Source organism: Grus americana, chromosome 4 (assembly GCF_028858705.1).
Source record: "Grus americana isolate bGruAme1 chromosome 4, bGruAme1.mat, whole genome shotgun sequence".
In the NCBI taxonomy this organism is placed as follows: Eukaryota; Metazoa; Chordata; class Aves; order Gruiformes; family Gruidae; genus Grus; species Grus americana.
The window spans coordinates 80,197,932-80,217,134 of record NC_072855.1 but is presented as its reverse complement, the minus strand read 5'-3'; the positions used below and the strand labels follow the sequence as shown (position 1 = coordinate 80,217,134).

Here is a 19,203-nt window from a genome sequence, read left to right as displayed (position 1 = left end):
CCCGGCTGAGCTGCCTCACGGCACAGCACCGCTGGAGCCGGGCGCCGCGGCGTTCTCCACCGCGGAGTTCTCCCTCCGTGCCTGCACCAGGCTCCTCCAGCTCCCTGCGGGTGGCTCGGTGGTCCCCTCGGGGCAGAGAGGAGGCCCAGGCGCGGTGGGGACGTTGTGCGTGTCCCCCCCAGGCGTGGAGGGGTGGCTCTGCTCCCGGCCGTGGGTTCCCCGCCTCGCTGGGGAATCGAGCAAGGACAGCAACACCTGCTCGTGTAACCCCCGAGGCGCGGCCTTCGTTTGCTGCTTCAAATGAGGCAAAACCCTGAGAAAACGGCTCTGCGCCCCGGTGCTCAGCTTTTGGGGGGCGGGAGGGACAGGGACTGTCACGGGGGTGCTGACCGTCCTGTCTGGCCGCGCGGCAGAGAGTAAAGTTTCAATATCGACCTCACACAGAGCGTGACCGGAGTGTCCTTTCCCCGCGCCTCCCCTCCTTTGGTCCCCGGTGGGGCGGGGGGGGGGGGGGCGGGTGGGAGCCCCCCGGGACACCGGGGAGATTCGTGATGGTCTCACCGCGGGGGCTTGCTGATGGCCCCGGGGCTCTGCCCCTCCGCCGGGGGAGCGGGGGGGTGCCGGCCTGGGCGCTACCAGCTGGGCTGTGGCCCTGTAACCCGGACCGGGAGCGGGTCCCGCCGCTCTCCCGGTGCCGGTACCGGGGGCTGCGGTACCGCCCTACGGCCACCAGATGGCGCTGCGTTGGGCACCGCCGCCCTGCGTCCGCCAGGGGGCGCCTTAGTGGGATGTTGTGGGAGGGTGTGGCCGCGCGCCGCTGTGTGACGCCGCGTCCGCCAGGGGGCGCCGTCGTGCGGGAGCAGCGGGGCGGTGGCGCGCGGGAGGGGGCCGGGGGGGGCGCCGGGGGCCGGGGCAGCCCTGGGGAGCGGGGGCGGGAGACCGGGCCCCAACCGCGGCTGAGGAGCGGCCCCGGAGGGGCGGGAGGTGGCGGGCGGGCGGGCACAGCCGGGGACCCTGCCGGGCAGCTCTGGGGCCCTGCTGCTGTGGGTCCCCCAGGGCCGGGGAACGGTGGGTCCACACCGGGCAGCCGCGTCCTGCCGGGCTTGGGTTGAGAACGCGCGCCCCTTCCCGGGCTGCGGCACCCAGGGGAGCCGCTGGAAGGGCCGGGGGCCGGGGCAGCACTGCCGGTGGGCAGCGGGGACCCGCGGCTGGGCCGAAGCCCCCGGGCAGCGTGTGCCCCTGGCCTGGGGCAGCTGCCTGCCCCTGCCTGTGCGGAGCTGGGGGTGCCTGCGCTGATCCCTGCCAGCGACCGAGGGTGAGTATCACCGATTAATGGTCATTGTGTCGTTTACAGACTGAACACTTTGTAATTGGTATTGATTAATTGTTAAATGTAGAAAATGCTGTATAAATGCTGTGTAAGTACCGAAGGGGCAGAGGATCCTGAAGACAGTGGGTGCTCCTGGTTGAGGTTTCCTCCGGCCTCTGCTCCTTGCGGCAGAGTCAGCTTTTGGCAGGTCGTATGTCACAGTCATCACCCGAATAGTAATGTCATACCTTACTATTGTATAAAAAGTAAATGATGTATTTGTAGGCATTGACTAATGAGCTAAATATTCAAAGCATTGCATAAACAGTGAATGAATATCAGAAATAAAAGACTCTGCTTGTCTTTCAGTACTGAAAAGAGCCTTTGGTAATGGTGTGAATCCATCGTTCCCATCCCTTGAATACGAATATCAAACTGCAATGCTGAATACACTGGGAACATTCAGCTTACAATACCAAAACTGTTGTACAAACATAAAAAAAAGGTTGGGAATGGAAGACGTCGAAGCTCGGTGCAGGTCCAGCATGAGCTGATGACACCTTCTGCTCCTTAATGCACGCGGGGCGTGTGACAGGTTGTGAATCAGTCACTGATATAACCTGACTATTAATGTTATGCTTTAATACTGAATGATTATTAACTAGTTGGTTAATAAATGTTCCCTAATTAGATAATAATTGTTCTGGGCTGTGTATAAACATGGAATGACTGGAAGATGGTGGGGGGGGTGTGAAAAGTGCCTTTTCGCCCAGAGACTATCTCAGACGTTTAATTCGGCCTGGTGCATGCCAGCCTCCCTCACTTTGGGGATCAATGCGACCGGACCCCCACCTCCGGCGGGGGCCCACGCACCCTGCCCACCCCCTCCCAGCCCCACAGCCCAGCGCCCTCCCGCCTCCCCCCACCCGCAGCCACGGCCACCCCAGCCCCCCTCCAGCCCCGGGCCCCGAGCCCAGAAACAGCCGACGGGGGCTCCGTTTCTGGGCCCGAAGGCACAGGACTCCCTCTCGGCCCCGGCCCCAGGGACACGGGGCCCGGGCTCCCTTCTCAGGGCTGCCAAACGGAACGGCCGAGCCCCGGCCCCGGGAGCTGGGCTCCAGGCCCCCAACCCATCCCCTGGCCCCGCGTGTGATGTCGGGACGGGCCCGGGAGCCCCGGCGGTGTCGGGCGGTGCTTGGGAACTGGCCGGGGGGACCCGCCGAGCGGGCCCGGCCCCGGGGGAGCGCGGCCGAGCACGGGGGACGAGGGGGGCGCCGGGCTCCGGCCCTCCGGGCTTTATTCCCCGGCGCCCCGACGGCTCCTCCGCGGGGCCACCGGCACAGCGCGGCCGCCCGCCCACCGCCGCTTCCCCACCCGCCGCCGCCGCCCCGACACCCCCCACCCCTCCGCCCCGGGGCCGCGGCCCGGAGCGGTACCGCGACCCCTTCCCCGCCACAGCCCGGTCCCCGCCGGCCGCTGCTCGGCCTCAGAGCCCCCAAACCCGGTTCCCCCAGCCGGCCGAGCCCCCCGCGCCTCACCTGGCCCCGCAGACACAGCGGGGCCGGGACCGACAGTCGCCACCTGAAAGGGACCGGCGGCGCCATCGGCGGGAATAAAAAAGGCGGAAGACAGCGGCCGGGAAGGGCCAAACCCCTGAGGGCAACGCCCCGCGCAGGCGCATTGCGGCCCCGCCCCACCACACGTGTTCCTTCTCGGTCTCGCCCCTATTCAAGCCACGCCCCCTCGGCCGCACCCGCCATCACGTGCCTCAGCGGCGGCAGGTGCGCGGCCTCGCCCCGAGGCTTCAAAACTCTCCAGCGGCCGCCAGGGGGCGCCGCGGTCGCAGAGGCGGCGGCGGCGGCGGCGGCGGCGGCGGCGGCGGCGGCGGCGGCGGCGGCGGCGGCGGCGGCGGCAGGAGGCAGATTATCATCATCCCGGTTCCCTGGGCTCGGGCCGGTGGGGTCCCTACAGACTCGGGGCCGCTTCCCCGCCAAGCCCGGGTCCTGTCTTCGTCGCGGCTGCTCTCGGGGCCGCCGCCGCGTCTCCTCGCCTGGGGCTGAGCGCACACCGGCGGCCCCGGGCACGCCTCGGGGCGTGGGTGCTATGGTGCCGGGCACCGGCTGCAGCTGCGCCGGGGTCTCTCAGGTGTCCTGGGGTTCCTCCGGGGCGGCTCTGGCCGTGGCTCTCACGGTCCCGCCACGGGGCGGCCGCACCCGGCGGGCGGGAACCAGGAGTGACGCCGGGTCCTGGCTGCCCCGGGCGGCCTGGGGGTCCCGGGCCGGGGCCGGGCGAGGGAACCGGCTCCTGCCCGGGTTCCCCAGCGTCAGGAGCTGCCCTGCCTGCCCCGGCAGCCACGGGTGAGCGGTCTGTTTCCCTCTCCCCTGCTGCGGGACCCCCCGGGGTGCCCGGCCGGGGCTGGTGACCGTCCCGGGGGGTCCCCTCTCGGGGGGCAGCGGCTGCAGCTCGGCCTGTGGGGCTGGGGGTCCCCAGCAGCCCCCGATTTCCACCACGGGATCAGCCCCTGCTTGAACCGTGACCTGGTGACCGGCCGTGGGGGCTCCGCACGCCGCGTCTCCCAGCCGGTACCTGGGGGAGATGGGGGGCCGGGGGGTCTCCCGAGGCGGCCGGTGACCCCTCCTGCCGCCGGGCTCCCTCCTCCCGGTGCAGGCACCGGTTTTTTCTCCCCAGCTCTTTTCCAGAATGGCCGACGGCAGGACAGACCCCTGCGGGCTGGCGCTGGCTCTGCTGGACCTGGGGAGAGCTGGGACTGGTGAGTGTGGGAGCTGCTGCTGGGGGAACTGGTTTCCACTGGGGTTCAGCCCTTCGGCCCTGCCCGATGCCGGGTGGATGGATGCCCGAGGGCCAGAGCTGGCAGCGTCGGGTGCCGCTGCCACGGCGGGGCCTCAGGGTGGCTCTGAGTCCTGCACGAAGCTCTGCTTTGACTGAAAACCTTCTTTTTCAGCTCAAAACGTGCTGCGGTGGGAGCAGAGGCCGCTCCAGGGATCCGCACCGGCTCCTGCAGCCTCATTGGTGAGACGGCGAAGCCGGCCTGGCCAGGCACGGGGTGCCATGGCCGTCCCGGTGCTGCCGGTCCCTGGGAGGCGTTGGTGGCACCGGGGATGCCGCGTGGCTGTGCCGACGCGGGGGAAGGCTCATCCCGGTGCCCGGGTGAGGATCACGGCCCCGAGGCAGCGAGCGCCGAGGGACACCGGCAGGGAGGATGAGGACGTGCCCGGTGAGGTGAGAGCCCCGAGGCGGTGGCCGAGCGGAGCGGGGCGGTGGGACCGGGACGCTCGGCTCCCACAGCCGGTGGGGGGGCCGGGGAGGGTGGGTGCCGTACCCCGGCAGGGCTCTCTGCAGGGCCCTTGGGGGGAAGGAGGGGTCCCAGCACCCGTGGGTCACCATGGGAGCTCAGCGCTACTGGGCCGGGGCCTGCGCTTGCCAGGGGGGTTGGTTCCCCCCGTGACCGTCAGCTGTTTGTGGGTGTGGGGTGTCCCTGGGGGACCCTGTAGTTCCCATCCCCACAGCCCACCCCGAGCCGGGGCCGGGCAGGTCGGTGCCGTGTGTTTGGTGGGACGGGAGCGGGCGCTGTCGGGGTGCAGCTTGATCTGTGGGACTGCACGGCTCCAGGTCGGGTGATTGGGTCCCTGTTGGGGTTTGGTTGGTTGTTCCGGTTGTTGGTTCGGGCTCCTGGTTGTTTCTGCACCAGCTCCTGCCCAGTTCCAGGGCAGTTTCGGTACCAGTTGGTTTCTGGTCTGGTTTTGGGTCCAGCTCATTTGTGGCTCCAGCTGATGTGCAGCTTCACTTGGATTGTTTGTGGTCCAGCTCGTTGTTTCTGCCCGTTTGTTTCTGGTCCAGCTCCTGGCCAGCTCTGGTTCAGTTTTGGCTCCAGTCTGTTTGCACGTCCAGCTTGTGGATGGCTCCAGTTCACTTTTGGCTCCCATTTGTTTCTGTACCAGTTCGTTTCTGGTCTGGTTTCAGGTCCAGCTCATTTGTGGCTCCAGTTCACTTGCAGCTTCACCTTGATGGTTTCTGGTCCAGCTTGTTTGGTGCTTCAGCTCATTGTTTCTGTCCTTTTTTTCAGGTCCAGCTCCTGGTCAGCTCCAGCTCAGTTTCGGTTCCAGCTCGTCTCCTCTCCAGTGCAGTTGGTCTCCAGCTCCAGCTGATTCCCAGTTCCGGGGTGTCTGTGGCTCCAGCCCCGTACAGCTCATGCTTGTTCCAGCGATCCTGGCTTTTGGCCAGGCCGTAAATCAATCACTGTCACCTCTTGGATATGAATATGACCTGTCATAACTGCGCGCGCGTTGAGTCAGTGGTTTGTGTTCGGTGTTTATTACGTGTGTACCTTGAATAAAGAGTTGGACGAAGGCAGAGGGTGTGACAAGTGCCTTTTCGCCCAGAGACTATCTCAGACGTTTAATTCGGCCTGGTGCATGCCAGCCTCCCTCACTTTGGGGACCAACGCGACCGGACCCCCACCTCCGGCGGGGGCCCACGCACCCTGCCCACCCCCTCCCAGCCCCACAGCCCAGCACCCTCCCGCCTCCCCCCACCCGCAGCCACGGCCACCCCAGCCCCCCTCCAGCCCCGGGCCCCGAGCCCAGAAACAGCCGACGGGGGCTCCGTTTCTGGGCCCGAAGGCACAGGACTCCCTCTCGGCCCCGGCCTCAGGGACACAGGGCCCGGGCTCCCTTCTCAGGGCTGCCAAACGGACCGGCCGAGCCCCGGCCCCGGGAGCTGGGCTCCAGGCCCCCAACCCATCCCCTGGCCCCGCGTGTGATGTCGGGACGGGCCCGGGAGCCCCGGCGGTGTCGGGCGGTGCTTGGGAACTGGCCGGGGGGACCCGCCGAGCGGGCCCGGCCCCGGGGGGGCGCGGCCGAGCACGGGGGACGAGGGGGGCGCCGGGCTCCGGCCCTCCGGGCTTTATTCCCCGGCGCCCCGACGGCTCCTCCGCGGAGCCACCGGCACAGCGCGGCCGCCCGCCCACCGCCGCTTCCCCACCCGCCGCCCCGACAACCCCCCCTGCCCCGGGGCCACGGCCCCGAGCGGTACCGCGGCCCCTTCCCCGCCGCAGCCCGGTCCCCGCCGGCCGCTCCGGGCCGAGCCCCCCCAAGCCTCACCTGGGCCCCGCCGGGGGAGCCCGGCCCGGCCGCTGCCGCCCCGGGACGGCGGGCAGCACCCCCGGCAGAGAACGAGCAAATGGAGGGGGACGGCGGCCGCGGGGGCTCAAATCTGCTCGGTCCCGCCCCGCGCACGCGCCCCGGCACCCGCCCACTCGCCCCTCGCACCTGGGCCGGACGCCGCGCAGGCGCCCTGCGGCCCCACCAGCTCGCACCTGGCACAGGCCCCGCCCCGCGCAGGCGCCCTGCGGCCCCGCCCCTCGCACCTGGGACAGGGCCCGCCCCTCGCACCTGGCACAGGCCCCGCCCCGCGCAGGCGCCCTGCGGCCCCGCCCCTCGCACCTGGGACAGGCCCCGCCCCGCGCAGGCGCACTGCAGCCCCGCCCCTCCCGCCCCCGCGCCCCGCCCCGCGCACGCACCGCCTCTTCCGCAGCCAGAACCGCGCTGGCCCCGACCGCGGCGGACGCCGGTATCGGAGTGGGGGCGCTGGGCGGGACTCGCCGCTCGGTTCGCGGGGCTGCGGCCCCGGGGCTTCTCCTGCGGCGTGTGCGGAGCTCGGGGGCGGTGAGGCGGGGCCGGGAGGTGGGACGGGGTGAGGCCGGGCCTCGCGGGCGCGCGGTTTGGGCTTGCGGCCCTGCCGGTACCGGCGGGGAATCCTGGGCGGTGTCCGCCTCTCCCCGGGCGGGCGGGGTGCGGGGCCTGGGGCAGCGCCGGGGCTGGGACCGCCCGAGCCCGGCCTTGCCGCCCCCGTCCCGGCGCCGCGGGCAGGAGGAGCCGCGCTCCGGGGCCGGGCCTGGGCCTCGGGCGGGGAGCGGGGACCGGCGGCCGGGGCCCAAGTGCCGCGCTGTCCGCTCCGGGGGGTGCCCCGCGGGGGAGCCGGGGCTCTGCCGGTGCCGGGTGGCGGAATAAAGGCGGCGGCTCGGTGGATGGAATAAAGGAAAAAAGGCTGGAAGGGCCCGGCGGCGGCGGGGAATGGATCGGTGGGGCTACACAGGCCCCGGGGGCTCTGGTTCCAGCCCCCCAGACACAGCCCGGGGGCTCTGGTTCCGGGCATAGGCGGCCCCGGGGGCTCTGGTTCCAGCCCCCCAGACACAGCCCCGGGGCTCTGTCTCAGCTCTCCCCCTGCCCACACGAGCTGGTTTCCAGCCCCCACACTGCAGCCCCCGGGCTGTGTTTCTGAGCACTGCAGTGCAGCACTTGGCTCTGGTTCTCAGCTCTAACACCAGCTCCCAAGCACAGGGCTTGGGCTCTGTTTCAAGCCCCCCACATCCAGCACTCAGTCTCTCTGTGTGAGCCCAAGAAGTGCCTCAGTGACTCTGGATCCACAGCTCCCAACATGCAGGACTTGGTCTCTGTTCCTAAGCACTAAACCTGGCCAAGGGAGCCTGGCTTCAGGCCCCCAAAATGCAGCAGTTGCTCTCTCTCTCTCTCTGTGAGCCCAAACACACAGGGCTTGGTTTCTGCTTCCAGCCCCCAAAAAGCAGCACTTTTAGTCTCTGGTTTTGTACCACAACACACAGCACTTGGGCTGTCTGTCTCAGCTCTAACCCTGGCCAAATGAGCCTGGTTTCAGTCCCCCAAAACGCAGCACTTAGTCTCTCTCTTGGTGTGCCCTAACACTGGCTGAATGAGCCTTGTTTTGAGCTCCCAAAACACACGACTTAGTCTCTGCTTCTGAGCAATGAACCTGGTTTCTGGCCCCCAAAACGCAGGACTTAGTCTCTATTTGTATGTGCAAAAACTGGTTTGGGGGCCCTAGTTTCATGCCAGTGAAACGCAGGACTTTGTATTTCTGAGCCCTCCATCTGGCAACAGGAGGTTTGTTTCAAGCCCCCAAAATGCAGCACTACTTAGTGTCTGGGTTTGAGCTGCAGAAGGCAGGGCTTGGGCTCTCTTTCTCAGCTCTAACACTGGCCAAATGTTTCAAGCCCTCCAAACGCAGCACTGGGTCTGTGAGTCCAAAACCTGGCTTCGTGCATTCAAGCCCCTGCTACACCCGACTCAGTCTCTCCTTGCGTGCCCTAACACTGGCTCAATGAGCCTGGTTTTGAGCCCCCCCAAATGCAGGACTTAGTTTCTGAGCAATGAGCCTGGTTTCAAGTCCCCCAAACGCAGAACTTGGTCTCTATTTGTGTGTGTGCAAAAACTGTTCTAGTGACTGTGGTTTTGAGCCCCCCCCCCCCCCCAAACGCAGGACTTTTGGTCTCTCTTTCAAACCCCCAAACACAGGACTTGGTCTTTATTTGTGTGCCCAAAAACTGGTTTAGGGACCCTGGTTTTGAGCCCCCCCCCAGTGCAGGCCTGACTTAGTCTCTGTTTCTGAGCAATGAACCTGGTTTCTGGCCCCCAAACACGGGACTTTGTGCACACAAACAGAGACTAAAACTGGTTTAGGGACTCTGGTTTGAGGCCCCCCAAACACAGGGCTCAGTCTCTGTCGGTGTGCCCAAACTCTGCTGGGGGGACCCTGGCTGTGACACGCACAGCCCCCCACTGCAGGACTGACCCGCTCTCTGGCTGTGAGCCCCAGCACCGGCCCCGTGAGCCGGGTGCCCAGCCCCCGTGCGCAGGCCCTGGAAGCACCGACTGAGCCCTGAGCCTGCCCCAGCGGCCCTGGGGTGGAGCCCCCCCGCCCCCCAAACGCAGGCCCGGTCTCTGGGCCCCGGCCCGGTGCCCCGACTCCGTGTGCCTGAGCCCCGACCCCCGCAGCCCGTCTCTGCTGCGGAGCCCCGGAACCGGCCGCTGCGCCCGGGCCGAGCCTGCCAAGCGCCGCCCCGGGCTCCGTGCTGAGCCCCGGCTTCGCTCGGCGCCCCGAGCCCGGAGCCCCCAAACCCGGGTGCCGAGCCCCCCGCGGCTGGGGCCGGGGCCGGTCCCGGGAGCCCCGGCGCTGCTGGGGAACAGGCCAGGGGCAGCGGCTGGGGCTGGGGCGCCAGGCTCCGGCCCTCCAGGCTTTATTCCCCGGCGCCCCGCGCCCGCCCGCAGCCCCCGCAGGCGCCGGCAGAGCCGCCCCGGGCCGGGCCCCCCGCGCCGCCCGCACTCACCGCTCCGGCAGAGCCGCCACCGCTCCGCCCTGCGCCTGCGCCGCTAGGCCCCGCCCCCGCGCCCCGCCCGCGCCTTTTATGGCCAGCGCCCCGCCCCACGGGGCCGCCCCGGGTCCCGCCGCCCGCCCGCCCGCTCCCTCCCGGGAACCCGAGCGCCCCCCGGGGCACAACACGGGGTTCCCGAGCGCCTCGGCACGCTCCGTCGGGCCCGGCCGGGCGGGAAAGCGGCCGTTGTCCCTGGCAGCGCTAAGAAAGCCTGCCCTCCCCGTGGCCAGCCTTTCCCTCCGCCCGGCCGGAGCAGAGAGGCCCCCCCAGCCGCTGGGTCCCGTCCCCGCCCCCTGACCCGCACCCCCCTGCTCCCGCCCGCTCCCGGCTCCTGCGGCTGAGCACACGGAGCAGCGGGGCCGGGGGGGATGCCGAGCCCCAACAGCAACCTCGGCTTTAGCGCTTAGGAGCGGCCTCGGAGCGGCTACTGCCGGCGCCGCACGGCCCCGGGACGTTCCCTAGGCCGAGCCTAAAGCCGCTCCCCGGGCAAAGCCCCCCGGCTGGAAAGACACGAGCTGCACTCGCTCCGACGCCGTTACCGAGAGCCCACGGCAGCAGCGCCACGGACAAACCCGGCCCACGCAGCCACCGGGTCCCGGGCACCGGCACCCCCCCGGCCCCCCGCCCCGGCTGAGCCCCGAGCAGGCTCAGAACAGCCCCCACCCGCGGGGAGAGCCTAAAAACCAGCCCCGAGAGGCGGCGGCGGCGGCGGCTGCTGCTGCTGCAGGGACCGCAGAGCTCGGGGCAGGCCCGGGAGGTGCCCGCGTTCTGCAGCGCTGCCCCCCCGCACGGGGAGAGCCCCCCCCGGCACCCCCGGACCCAACAGCTCCGCCCCCCGCGCGGGCTCCCGGTGCCACCGGCAAAGCGCGAAGGCGTCCCCGGGCGGGGAGCGATCCCGCCCAGCTCTTCTCCCCCAAAACCGGCCCCGGAGGCCCCCGGTCCCGCGGCTCCTCGGCGCGATGCCGGGGGGTCCCGGAGCAAAACCGGCAGCGCCCTGCGCCGAACCGGCGGCCCCGGGCCGAGGGAGGAAAGGCGGCACCGGCACCCGCACCCCCACGGCCCAAAAGCCCCCACGGCCGCCGTGACCTCCCCTTCCCCCGCTCCGCCCCCGGCCACCCCCTCCTCCCCCAGGGGCGGGTCCTGGCCCATCGCCCGGGGAGAGCCCACACCTGGGGGGGCGGGGGGAACCGGGAACCAGAAGGGGAAAAAGGGGAAAAAAAAAAAAAGGAAAAACGACAGGGAAAAAGGAAAAAAATTTAAATAAAGAGAGAAAACATGAAATAAAGAGAAAAAACATTAAATAAGGAGAAAAAAGAGAAAAAAATTAAAAAGAGGAAAAAGAACAAACAGAAAACATGAAAAAGGAGAAAAAAGAGAAAAAGGAAACAAGACAAAACAGGAAAAAAAAAAACTTCAAAGAGAAAAAAACAGAGAAAAACCAGAATGAACCAACAAAAGCACAAAAATAAGCGGCAGAGGTGCAAAAGCAGCAAACTGAGCAGCAGCCCCCTCACCCCACCCCACGGGCAGCTGCTGGTGGGGAAAAAGCTGCTGAAGCAGCAAAACTGACCCCGCAAAGCACCTGCCTGGGGAAAATACAACCCACAAACAAACCAAACCAAACCAAACAAACAAAATCCCCACAACCAAACAGAAAGCCCCCAAACCAACCCTGCCCAAATAAATAAATAAATAAATACCAACAAAAGGAAGCCCAGCAGCACCAAGCTCCCAGAGGTGCAGAGCAGCAGCAGCACGGCAGAACTTGCCCCCCCCCCCAGCCCTGGGCAGCCCCCCGTCCCGGAGCAGGGGGTGCTGAGGGACCCCCCAGCAGAGCCGGGGCCCTCGGGGCTCTGGGGGCCGGGTGCTGGGGGAGGTGGCAGGGCCCCCCCCGCCGGCCCTGTGGGTGCTGGGACGGGGCTGCTTTGGGGAGGGGGCAGGTTCTGGGGCCTCGGGCTGCCGCCCCGCTCGGGCGGCTTTTAGTTCCTTCATGGCACGGGGAGCCAGCAAGGCAGAGGTGGGGGCATATCTGTATCTATATGTCTCTATATGTCTCTATATGTCTCTATATGGCCCCTGTGGCTGTCAGGGGTGCCCATGCCGTGATGCCCTGTGGGGGGGTGTACCCCCACCCCGCAGCTCCTCACCCCGGGGCCGGGGCAGCGTCTGGGCCCAGACTCGGGGCGGCTGCAAACGGGAGCTGGGCCTCAGCCAGAGCTGCCTGGGGGGTGACGGGACGGACCCAGCTGCAGGGGGGCAGGTTTTGGCTTCTGCCCCGTCCCTCAGCACCCCGCTCGTGGGCACGCAGCCCTTCCCAGGCTTCCCGCTCATCCCTGGGAGCGGAGAACAAGCCCCGGCGGTGCACTGGTGGGGGGGGGTCGGCTCTTTTCCCCTCCCTGTCCCGTCCTCCGCGCTAAAGATTTGTTGAAGGGGTTTCTCCAAAAGGCAGTGTCCCCCCCGCACCCCAGGGCACGCCGTGGGGAAAGGCACTGGTGATGCTGGATTCCTCCGGCGGTGCTGAGCACGGGGTGGGGGGGTCTGTCCGGGACAAAAGGGCCTTTGGGATACTTTTGGGGAGGACTTTGGGGGCTGCTGTTCCCCATGGAGATGGGCTCGGCGGGGGTGAGGAGCACCCCAGGGCTCAGGCCGTGGCGACGAGCCCCCGGCTAACGACCAGGCGAGGCAGGGACGTGGGCTCAGCAGTTTATTAGCAGGCTGGGCTGCTGACGGCGGAGGGGTCCTCGGGCAGGCGGCTCCAGCTTCCAGGGACGGCGTGTCACCTCCCGGGCAGGCATTTATTGCCTCGGACCTCTGGCAGCTTTGTATTAGCCCATGAGTGGAGACTCAGCCAAAAAACCCACCCGTGAAGCAAGAACCTTTCGAGTATCTGCTGGTTTTTCTCAGAGTACAGCACAAGGAACAGATCCGTAAAGCTGGAGTCGTTCTGGACAGATACGCTGAGCGTTTTACACGCTGCAGACTTGCAGCCTCTTGTGTCGCATCAGCTCTAGACAATCTAGAGTCTGATGTTCTGCTTGTCCCCAAGACCTTTTAGGAATACTTTTCAGAGAAATGGGTGAAAGACCAGGACAGTGTGTGTGGAGGATACCTTCTTCTATTCTTAGTACTCTCTAGCAGAGGATACGAGAACATCGGAAATATCAGAAATGCTCCAACAGCCCCCCCATCTGCTTTTAACTGACTTATTAACTGATTTGTGAGCACTGGATAGGCGCCAGAGTCCAAAAAGGCAAAAGATTATCTTGGCTCTAGCAGCAAATTCTAGATACACCTTCCCCCCCCACCCAATTTCCTCCACAAAGGAGGTTTCTGCAGACACTCAGCCCCTGCCTGTGCCTGTGCGTCCCGGCCTTTCTTTTTTTTTAGACACTTTGATAATTTCTCTGGCTATGAAGTACAGGACAAAGCTCGCAAACACTCTAAAAAATGCCTGAAAATAAAGTGACCCACCTTGTCATTTAAAAGGAAGAAAACCGCTGACAAAATGCCATTGCAGCGTATTGACCGAGAGGGTGAAGTCACCGTGATTCAGACGCAGCAATTCCCTTTGATTTAACTCCATCTGACTCCTCTAACGCGCCTGAGGAGCGTCTGCAGCAAACCCGGAGGAAATCTGCTGGGTTTCAGTTAGCAATGAGCCTCGCGAATCATTATTCTTTCAAAGACTACCGTAGGTAACAGAGGATACCAGTAATATTGGGGCTTTTCCTTGTACTTGAGCCCCTAGGAGTCCAATAAACTCCGTTAAATACACGCTGATGGGGTTAGGGGGGGCTGGGAAGGATTCTCCCGGGCTGCAAAGACGTCCCGGCAAAGCCTGGAGCGGGGCTGAGCACCAGCGTCCCCTTCCTTTGGCCGCTCACCTCCTCCTTAGGTTTCAGGGAGTTTTTAACCTCAGGGATCCCTTGAGTTCACGCGACCCGTTTATCGCTACCAAAAGCAAAGCAGAAGCCGTCCCTCGGCCAGCGCGGTGTCCCAGCTCTCCTGGCCGCCTTCGCCCTCGGTCACTTCAAGCTGCTTCGAGCTTTGAGAGCTCGAGAGCCGCAGCCCCAAAGAGCGGACCGGGACGGGGCAGCGGGGGGGATGGGGAAGCCCCTGGGACGCAGCAGGCTCAGGCCAGCGGCTCCCGTGTGATCCCGCAGCTTAACGGCGATGCCGACGCATCCCCTCGCCGTCTCCCCCTCCGTGAGCCTGCGGCGCGGGACAGAGCCCCCCCACCCCGGGATGCTCCGGCATCCACGAGCACCCCAAGCGCCCAGCCGCCCCGCTCTGCCGCTCCCCGCGCAGCCCCGGTGCTAGGGGTGGGAGAGGAGGAGCGCGGACACCGGCAGCCTTCCTCCAAACCTCCCCAAAAAGACCGTGCCGCCACCCTCCGCAGGCGGGCACGGCGCGAGGCAGGCAGCGTAAAGCGAAAAGCAGCGACTTGCCAGCATCGCTGGATTTATTTGCCACTCCGAAGCAAAGTGCCGCACCGATTTTACAGCCACGCTCACCTGCCGCTCAGGCATTTTTTTTTTTTTTTAAGACGTATAACCCATTTTCCCCGGCTGCAGCCGCCGTCCCCGGGGCTGCCTGCGCCCGCTGCCTCAGCGCAGCGTCACCAGCTCTTCGGCCGAAGTGGGGTGAATGGCGACGGTGTTGTCCAGGTCGGCCTTGGTGGCCCCCATTTTGATGGCCACCGCAAAGCCCTGCAGCATTTCGTCGCAGCCCAGCCCTTGCATGTGCAAGCCCACCACCTTCGGGGAAGAAGCGAGGGGGCCGGATGGGACCCAGCGCCCCCAAAACCCAGCCTGAACATTGGGCTTGGTGCTGGGCCAGCTGGGTCTCGGCTCAAGACCCCGTCCCAGCATTGCAGAGCCAACCTAGGCGGGGGGGACAGGAGGGACAGCCAGCCGCCCCCCTGCAGCACCCAGCTGTGTGTCCCCCCCCCTCCACGCACCTTCTCCTCCTTGCCGGCGCACACCAGCTTCATGAGGCATTTAACCTTCCTCTGGGTGACGGCGTGGTACAAGGGGGTGAAGGACGTGCTGTAGATCTTCACGTTCTCCCTCCCGTGCGCGGCCACGGCTTCGTCTGCAGCGGAAGACACGGCACGTAGGTCGAGGGGGACGCGCCGGATGCGCGAGGCGTTTATAAGGAGGGACTCGAAGCCCGTTTCGCGAGGCTCAGACCGCTTGCCAGCGATCGGCTCGTTTCCTTGAGCATCAAACCAGCAGCGCTGAGCACCGCCCCCCCCCAACCCCGCGCCCTGTTCGTCCCCACCTTCGGTGAGGCCCACGGTGCCGATGGGCGGGTGGCTGAAGACGACGGTGGGGATGTTACAGTAGTCCAGCCGGGAGTCCTGCTTGCCCTCGAAGAGCCTGTGGGCTAGCTTTCTGCCGGCCGCGATGGCCACTGCGGGGAGGGACGGGGAGCCTGAGCTGCGGCACGGCGCGGCACCGAGGGGCTGGGCGGGGGGCACGGCCGCAGTACCTGGGGTGAGGAGGGCTCTCCCGCAGACGTCCCCGATGGCGTAGACCCCTCTCCTGGTCGTGTTCTGGTACTCGTCCACCACCACGTGGCCCTTGGCGTCCACCTGCACGCCCTGCCGTGGGAAATGGCAGCCGCCTCGGCACGCGTCCCAGGAGGGATGGGACAAGCCGTGCCCCACAGGGGACCCGTGCCGGCGGTCACCGTGTTCCCAGCTGGCAGCGGGGCACGGTGGGAACACCATCCTACGGCAGGCTCCGGAGATCCATGGGAACCCTGGAGACCCGTGGGAACCCCTGGAGACCTGTGGGATCCTCAGAGATCTGTGGGAACCCGTGGAGACCTGTTGGACCCCTGGAGACACGTGGGACCCCCGGAGACCCGTGGGAACCCCTGGAGACCTGTGGGACCCCCAGAGACCTGTGGCATCCCCAGAGACCCTTGGGAATCCCTGGAGACCTGTGGGATCCTTGGAGACCTGTGGGACCTGTGGAGACACATGGGACCCCCGGAGACCCATGGGAACCCCCAGAGACCCATGGGAACCCTGGAGATCTGTGGGAACCCCTGGAGACCCATGGGAACCCCTGGAGGAGACCTGTGGGACCTCCAGAGACACGTGAGATCCTCCAAGATCTGTAGGACCCCTGGAGACCTGTGGGACCTCCAGAGACACGTGGGATCCTCCGAGATCTGTAGGACCCCTGGAGACCTACGGGACCCCTGGAGACCTATGGGACCCCCAGAGACCTGCGGGACCCCCGGAGACCGGCCGGCACCCTCGCAGCCGCGTGGAAGCGATGCGCTGCCGTCTCACCACTCGGTCCAGGCACAGCTCCTCGGTGTTGGGCTCCCGCCCCACGGCCCACAGCAGACAGTCCACGTCCCGGATCACTCCCTCCGTCGGCTTGCGGCCGGGCACCGAGGAGGTCACCGTCACGTCCAGCAGCCCGTGAGGGGACTTGGTGACCGTCTTGACCTGTGGGGAACAACGGGAGCCGCAGGGGGAGAAGGTGCCAACGGCTTTTGCCTTGCGACGGGCGACGGTGGCCGCGCTGCAGGACCGGGGATGCCGCCAAAGCCGTGGCCCGGCGAGCGGTGCCCAAACCGTCGGCACTGCCTCTCCAGGAGGGATGGGACAAGCCACGGGGCTGCTCTGCACGCCCGTACCTGCGTGTGCTTCCAGACATCCACCCCCGTGTTCTCCAGCTCCTGGGTGCAGTTGGAGCTGATCATGGAGTCGAAAGTCCTCAGGACCTGGGCAGGGACCCACCAGCCCCATCAGATGAAGCTCTGCAAGGCGAAGGCACCGCCTGGCAGCCCCCTCCACCGGCATTTCCCTGCACCCCTGCCCCATCCGAGCCCAGAGAGGTTTGGGGCGCTTCTGGTTAACGATAAAGTTCTCCTCTGTTTCTTTTTCCTACAATTTTTTCCTTTTTTCCTTTTTTCAAGTCACGACTTGACAAAAAGCTCAAGGCGACGGGTGCGGCAGTGCCCGAAACGCGCCCGGCAGCGCGCCTGCGCTCTTCTTCTCGCCCCGTCTGCTCCCCGCAGCCCCTCCTTACACCCGTCGGCCTAACGCCACCATCCTCTGCAACACCGTTTCCGCCCTCCGGAGCCTGCACCGACGCAGACACCGACGCAGACCCTCCTTTACAAGCTCACGGGACAACCAGAAGACGCCGGTGGGCTGGGACGCGGCTGCCGGGCAGGAAGCGCGGCCGGGGACAGTCGGTGGCACTACCTTGTCCTGGCGGATCAGCAGGGATGACTTGGAGCCCAGCGTGGAAAGGATCCCCGCCATTTCCACCGCGATGTAGCCGGCCCCGACAATAACGCTGCGCCTGCGGAGAAGCGACGATGCCGTGTGCAGGGGTGCGGAGCCGCCGGCGGCTTTTTGGGGGGGGTGGTGGGGGTGGTGAGCCCCGTTTTACCTGGGCAGCTCCTCCAGGTCGAAGAAGCCGTCGCTGGTCATCCCCAGGCTCGCACCTGCAAAGCAGAGCCCCTTTCGCACCCCTTCCCGCCTTCACCTCCCAAAACCCGCTTTGCTTTGGCGGATTGCTCTCCAGGCAGCCCGGGGATTTCAGGCTCACCGGGAATTTCGCTGTCGGGAGGGACGGCCGGGCGCCCGCCCGTGGCTATGAGGATGTGAGGAGCTGTGTACTTTTTCCCTTCCACTTCGATGGTAGGCTCGGGATCGGCGGTGAACTTGCCGTATCCCCGAATGATGTCGATGTGAGCCTTAGGGGAGCAACAGGTCTCCGATTAACAGCAGGAGGAGGTGCAAGAGCCGGCTAACGGAGCCAGGGCTTCCAGAGTTGGAGGACACCCGTCAAGGCTGGAAAATTGGCCAAAAATCCAGCAAAGCCCGCTTCCTCACTCAGCTCGCGGGATAAACACGTCCTCACCTTCCTTACGTTGTTCTCGTAGATCTCGTTCAGGCGCCTCACGTAAGCATCGCGCTTCTCTTTAATCGTTCTGGAACAGAGCAGGGGGCTCAGCGTCGCCGCGAGCGAATGAAACTGCAGAGCTCAGTGAAAAACAATTCAATCCCTTCGGTACGCGGCAACCGGGCCACAAAATAAAGCGGCCCCGAGTAACCCAGCGGGCAGTAGCTTTCCCTGACGTGAGGTTTTTGTGCCTGCCTTCCCTGCATCCATCTTTTCCGGAGTTTTTTCCCACCCCTCCTTTGCAAAATACAGCGGGAATCCCGGCCGCAAAGCCAGCTCAGCATCCGCCCGTGGGAAGCCTCGAGGCGGGCAAGGACCCCTTCGGGGTGGGCAACGAGCCACAGGACCACGGCGCTGACCCGCGGCTGCTCCCGCGGGACACGCACCGGGAGAGGCTCGTTTCCAACCGGCTCTTTCCATACTTACCTCCAGTGGAACTTGACGCCGGGCGTTTCGAAGCCGTAGTCGGCGTGATCGTGGATAAACTCCGCGTGGACCGCCGCGTTCCACATCACCTGCCCGCACAGACCGCAAGTTGGCTTGGGATGACCGGGTGGATTTTGGGAAAACCCCTGCCACGCTTCCCGCTGCCTCACCTCTGCCCGGAGCAGCCCACGGGATGCGGGTCTGAGCCCTTCACGGCATCTCGATGGCTCGACACGCTCCGAGCCCCTGCTTCCTCCCGCTCCTTCTTCCCCACGCCGCGCGCCGGCACCTCCCCACCGTTCGGCAGGCACCCAAACCAGCCCCGACCCACGGCCAAGGCGCAGACGGAGCCGGCGGCGAAAGCCCCGCTTACCTTTTTCGGCACGCACCCAACGTTGACCTGCGGGGAAATAAGAGCAAGTCTTAGTGTTAAGGCTTAGTTTTTCCAAGGCGACGCTCTGCAGAGCACCCCGAGTCCCAGGTCTCTGCCCAGGAAAATAAAGGCAGGATTACGGGTTTCTGCCAAACGAGGGCTGTAACCGCCTTTGGTGCCTCAAGGTCTTGTGGTTTGACTGTTTTCCTTCACTTCCTTGAAGGAGAATACGGAAGGTGCACTGTCTTCAAATACAAATCGCTGGGTTTTTTTTCCATTGATGATTTAAAAGAGGTTTACTAGGAGAGGGGTGTTTGCCATCCCTTTCCTGCACTTCTGGTCCTAGTAGGGCAACTCTTCCAGGGGAACGCACTTAAAACCTAAAATTAGAACCTGTCCCTGCTTTGAGGAACAAGTCTCTTTTTTTTTTTTTCCCCGGCTTGTTACCTCTTTGCCATGCCCCCCAGTTCTGCTTTCCTGCCTTTCAGCCCTCCCCCGGTTACCGGTTGCGCTGCCCAGCCCGGGACTCCTCAGCATCCCTTTAGGGGCCCGCCCAGAGCCCCAACAAACCCCCGCACCCCCCCAGGGCAGAGGGACTCGGATCCCCCCCCTTCCCCGCAGCTCGGCGTGACGAGGCGGCTCCTTCCGCAACGCTCCGGGGCCGGGCCGGTCCCTCCCGCACCGGCAGCAGCCCCGGGGGAACCGGGACCAGCTCCCGGAGGAACCGGGACCCTAAAAGTCGCCCCCCCCCCCCGGCGAGCGGATCCCCCCACCCGTGGGTGCCCCCCGGGACTCACGCAGGTACCGCCCAAGCGGTGCGGCTCCACCAAGGCGACCCGGGCACCGAGCTCGGCTGCCCGCCGTGCCCCCGCCAGCCCTCCCGACCCCCCGCCCAGCACCAACAGCTCGTAAGCGGCCGCCGCCATGGCTCCGGGCTCGGTAAGGGCCC

General features: G+C 66.1%; 1 protein-coding gene across 2 annotated transcripts; it reads right to left on the bottom strand.

Annotated features, from left to right (window-relative positions):
• Positions 1–13,942: 13,942 nt before the first annotated feature.
• On the bottom strand, positions 13,943–19,189 carry GSR (glutathione-disulfide reductase). 2 transcript variants are annotated; one of them, XM_054825484.1, is made up of 13 exons: positions 19,052–19,189; positions 18,255–18,281; positions 17,882–17,970; positions 17,414–17,483; positions 17,099–17,246; positions 16,940–16,994; positions 16,750–16,849; positions 16,176–16,262; positions 15,823–15,984; positions 15,009–15,120; positions 14,799–14,930; positions 14,476–14,609; positions 13,943–14,272 (listed from the first exon to the last, which is right to left on the bottom strand). In XM_054825484.1, the coding sequence occupies exons 1-13, from the start codon at positions 19,178–19,180 to the stop codon at positions 14,123–14,125; spliced, it is 1,395 nt and encodes a 464-aa protein (XP_054681459.1). In that variant the 5' UTR covers positions 19,181–19,189; the 3' UTR covers positions 13,943–14,122. The 2 variants fall into 2 exon arrangements, with proteins under 2 accessions (XP_054681459.1, XP_054681460.1); XM_054825485.1 differs by having other exon boundaries at positions 15,009–15,111.
• Positions 19,190–19,203: the final 14 nt, after the last annotated feature.